The following is a 5118-nucleotide window of genomic DNA, read 5'->3' as shown; positions in this document are numbered from 1 at the left end:
CTGCTGAAAACGTGGTCACGACTCGAATGTTCTAGAAACCCGTAGAACAAAGACCAATATGGTCGACTCATGCGGTCGGACGCTGTCGAATGTTCACGACTATTAGGCTAGAGATCCACTCGAGGAGTCTAGGTCCAGAATACCGCACTTCTTTTCACACTAACAGCACATTTATCAATTCTCGTATTTGCGTTTTCCCAAAAACTCGTCAGCTTCTTACTGAAGCTCACAAAACTTTCGCCGATTCGAATCCAGTCTCAACGTGATCACACGCGGCGTCTCTCACGATCGCGTTCACGCCCCAGACCAAAATCGGCTTTAAAAAGCTCAACACTCACGCTGTGTGTATTAGAACCGTAAGGCCCTAATCTTCATATCCCACTTCTGAGACAGAAGGACCGGTATTTCAATAAAACAGACTCGGTCGGAATAATAAAGTTTATTAAAGAAAAACGTAATCTTCGGGCTACTTGGATGTGTTCATCGCACGAGATCTCCGACACCAATCCCGAAACGATCTCCTTGGCTTTTTCCCCTCCTCTCTCCCAGCGCCCTCTTACAGAGAAAGCGCCCTCTTTACATTATGCCGCCATATTTGCCGCGAAAATTTAAATCAATTATACATAGAAATATCGATCGCCTACAACATAAAGACGTCTTAAGAAGCAATCACGGCAGTGTACAACATGATTATGCTTCTCCACTAGGTTGACTGAAAAGTGATGGAAAAGAAGCCATAACATTACCATACAATGTTATCTATTGGATGGTATTAAGACATCTTGGGGATGTCTGTAAGGCGTCGTACATATTGACGTAACAGTCACGCATAGCTGTGTCTTGGACTGATTTCGGGGGGGAGGAAGGGCAGAAACGTAAGCAGTGAGGGCCGCCTGACTCGTTTCTAATTGGAATATAATATAACTATAATATAACTATATATATTATGCCGCAACTCGCCCTACTCCCCTGAGAACCCAAGCGCATCTTAGTCTAATCCGTTCTAATCTCCTTCATCTATTCGTCTCCTAATCCATCCTCCCCTAGAATCTTAACCATAATCTCTTTCCAGCTTTATTTATCTTCAATTTCTCTTCTACATCCTTCCCATACATGCCCCCATGTTTCCCCCTCCCATTCAAGTATTCTGCACTTTCTGCTATCTTCTTTTTCCCAATACATCCCCTCCCTTACCCGATTAAGTCAGTCACCTCACCCTGTCACAAATCTCAAACCAACCTGACCTCAACTTCCACACAAATCTGTCTCAATCCTCAAAAATATCTTCCTCCTCTTTTCAATCTCACAATCCCTCAATTAATCTCTCACACCCATACACTTCTACACACTTTCACAATCCACTAACCACAAAGTTCATCGAAAATATTATAAAAACTCAGCATCAACAATTCCCACTACCTTACACACTCATGCCGGAAACGGAAGTCACGTTCTTAGTTAAATTGTTTTTAAAAACTGTATCTATTCATGCAAAAATAGCCAAATTCGAATTTTTGTATGAAAGTTGTTTAAATAATCAATAATTCTTGTAAATTTAACAAATATCTTAGAAAAGAGGCATCTCAAAGACATACTTAGTTAACTTCTTACACAAATTTTGTTAATTAATTTTAAAATACCCAAACTCTGAATATGTTTCTGAAAATTTTATGAATGATTGATAATTATTATAAAGTTACAAAGAATCGTAGGAATAATAATTAATAATAATTGAAAATTTACAAAGTAATGCAGGAAGATTCACCGCAAAGATATTCTTAGTTCAGTCCGTTGAAAAAATTCTGCCTCTTCCTTGAAAAATAGCTAAGCTCCGAATATCTTGGTAAAACTTGCTTGAATAATTAATAATTGTACATTCTCAAAGTATCATAAAAAAATAAGCGGAAAGATATATCTAGTTAATTATTTTAAAAAATGGAGCCTATTCGTAGGAAAAATAACTCCTAATTTTTCAATTGAAACTGTTTAAATAATTAGTAGCTCTTGTAAATTTGAAAGGCAACGAAAAACAATGATCGGATAGACATTCTTAATTGACTCCGCAAATAAATTGACTTGTAGAAACAACGCCAAACTGTTAATTTTTAATCAAAATTGTTTGCCTTTAAAAAGCAATGTTTTTATTCTCTTTACTTTTTCCAATATCGTACATTGGTTGGCTTGAAATTTTGAATTTCGGTTCCTTATTGGCAGAATTAACTATCCTACTCTGGATGTCAAAATGATAAGCGATAAAAATAATCTGTTCTATGCTTAATGGAAGAGTCTGGTATTCAGTCTTAGATGTCAGAAGGATTAGCTATAGAATGTTCTGAAACAAAAGAGTAAAGAAATAAAAAATAATGCATAGAATAAAAGAGAATAAAATTAAAAGTAAAAATAAAAAGGAGAGAAGTGCACAATTTTCCTACTATTAGTGTAAGCACAGGAGGAATTTAGTAAGGGTAATTTTACGTATTTTAGCATTTTTGAGGTGCAGAAAATCTGCAACATCACACCGTATACATCTTCACAGTAATTCAAGCGATGATAGAAAGCACTAACAGCTTTTTCGATTATTTCAGTAGGAATTATAGCCGATTCGTCTATTATTTTTCGTTGAAATTTTCCTAAATTCTAAGGTTTTGTTCCATACACTTGATCTTATAGATAACCAAAAAAAGCATCAAGTGGTATCAAATTAGGTGATGTAGTCAGCGATTCAATCGTGCTACATGTCCTATCCACTGGTCAAGAAACACATTATCTAAATGAGCGCGAACGTCTCGACCGTAGTAAGGCGCACAGTCATCCTGTTGGTGTCATATGTGCTCAAAGTTCTCCCCAGGAATCTCTCTAATATCATGGGATTATTTGATCTTGTATAATGGCTTCATGCAGCTCAGCAGTAAAACTGCCATTAATGAAAATCGGTCCTATTATTCTGTTATTGAGTTTTCCAGCCGAACGTTTAATTTTTGTAGATATTTCGATTTATCTTCTAGTGCTCAATTAGGGTTTTCATCTGCCCAATATCTAGAATTATGCCAACTTACTGTTCCATCTAGTTCAAATTTTCATCTATGCATGGCATTATATCTTCACCAAACTCAACGCGACGATCAAAATCATCCTTGTTTCACCTGTCAATAAGCTTAAGTTTTTAGACATGAAAGTTAGCTCTCTTTAATATCTCATGAACAGATGATTCACTTATAGCATGCTGTTGAGAAGTCATACGAATGGAACGATGTGGATCATCGATAAATGATAATAGAACATCCAATGATTTCTCTTCATTTCTTACTGACCTTGGTCTTCCTGATCCAGGTCGATCTTTTGTTCTATGTCAGAAGGACATAGACTGAGAACCGTGAAATCAAAGCATTGGGTTACGCGACCTCCACCCAAAAATTCCTGAAAAGGAGAATTTGAATGAAGGTCCTACGTGAAAAAATGCCGATTTCGCGGATTCTCTAAACGACGAGTTTGCTCACTCCAGTGAGTCATCGTCCGACTCAATTGCTTTTGAATTTGTCCGGCCTGTCTCCGACAGTTTGTCAACATGTGCGTCGGCCGTGTTGACATTCCAAAGGCGAACCATCTGCGTCGAGCCCGGCAGAAGCAAATATTAATAAAATAATAAATTAATTAAGATGGGGAATAGAAAAGTCGTTCGGAAATAAAAATTTTTTTATTAAAATAACTTTTTAAAAAATTATTAATAATTTAGAATGAATAAAAACCGAGCAACCACTTCTATTCCGGCTAGCTCCATGATTCCTTTTGGGTGTGGCTTGGGTGTGGCGTTCTTTGTGCAACCAATCTCTTTGATGACAGGGAGTACAAATAACGTGAGCGCAACCACCGCGGACTGGCAAAACGAAAGCGGCAGCGCGTCGCTTCTCAGTCCACAGGCAAGTGTGTCATTCGGGCCGCCGTCAATCATCATCGCTTCCGGGTAGTGACGGCTAGGGAAGCCGCCGCCTTAACACTTCGACATCCGGAGGCAGAACCGGCCAGGAGGGCCGCTGCCTCACTAGTGTCGGTTATGTCGGCCAATAGGGGCCGCCGCCGCTTCAACATCTTCTCACAGAATAGCATCGGGTCGGGTTCCGCCGACGGGAGGCCCAGGAAGCTCGACACGCGGTAATGATCCGTTAGCACCGCCGAAGAGTACAGGAGGCTGATCGGGCAACCGCGCCGCCACCACCAATCTGGATGGTAGCATACGTCCTGGAAAAATCCGGACTCTTCATCGACGGAACTTGGCAGCTCCTCAATATTTGACGAAAACAGCCCGGAACCAGCGACTCGTGACGCCGCCACATCACTGGAGGATCCCTTGTTACTTTGGCTGCCAATGTACTAGGCAGTCTGATAAGTCCCTGAAAAATTAAACACGGAGACGTTTTTTGGCCAAAGTCGGTTTTATTTTTCAATATACTCTCCTTTTAGGTCGATACAGCGAGTCCAAAGATTTTCTAACTTTTTGATACCGTCCGAAAAGTACTCAATCGGAAGGTCTCCAAAATACGCCTCAGTTTCAGCTATGAGCTCCTCATTTGAGTAAGAACGCTTACCGGTGAGCCATCTCTTCAGGTTAGGAAGCAAGTAATAGTCGCTGGGGGCCAGGTCTGGTGAATACGGTGGTTGAGAAACCAATTCAAAGCCGATTTCATGCAATTTTGCTTGTGCAACTAAGCATGAGTGAACAGGCGCATTGTCGTGATGATAAAACGGCTTTTTCTTCTTCAAATGCGGTCATTTTTCGGCGATTTCGATTTTCAACCGGTCCAATAATGATGAATAGTATGCTCCGGTTATGGTTTTACCTTTTTCAAGATAGTCCACGAATATTATGCCATGTGCATCCCAAAATACGGAGGCCATAACCTTTCCCACCCACTGTTGCGTTTTTGGACGCTTCGGAGCACTTTGGCCCGGTGGAACCCACTGTTTTGCCTGTTGCGTTGACACAGAAGTGTAGTAGTGGATCCAGGTTTCGTCCATGGCTATGAATCGGCGCAAAAACTCGGTCGGCTTACGCGAAAATAATGCCAAAGTCTGCTGGGAAGTTGTCACACGAATTCGTTTTTGGTCCACTGTGAGCAAACG

General features: G+C 40.3%; 1 protein-coding gene across 7 annotated transcripts in view; it reads right to left on the bottom strand.

The window, feature by feature from the left end:
• LOC117171614 (WD repeat-containing protein 13-like) overlaps positions 1-5118 on the bottom strand; it is a 138985-nt gene that overhangs the window by 33842 nt on the left and 100025 nt on the right. Inside the window, exon 5 of one of the 7 annotated variants that reach the window (XM_033359083.1) lies at positions 2100-2332. The exons of the other annotated variants lie outside the window; for them this stretch is intronic. Within the exon in view, the coding sequence (XP_033214974.1) occupies positions 2317-2332 (16 nt within the window). The 3' untranslated portion in view covers positions 2100-2316. Of the gene's footprint in view, positions 1-2099; positions 2333-5118 lie in introns of those variants that run through there. 7 annotated transcript variants of the gene reach the window in all.

The sequence above is a fragment of the Belonocnema kinseyi genome, chromosome 4 (assembly GCF_010883055.1).
Source record: "Belonocnema kinseyi isolate 2016_QV_RU_SX_M_011 chromosome 4, B_treatae_v1, whole genome shotgun sequence".
NCBI classification, from domain to species: domain Eukaryota; kingdom Metazoa; phylum Arthropoda; class Insecta; order Hymenoptera; family Cynipidae; genus Belonocnema; species Belonocnema kinseyi.
Note: the sequence above shows the minus strand (reverse complement) of the source record. Positions and strands in the feature narration are given on the sequence as shown.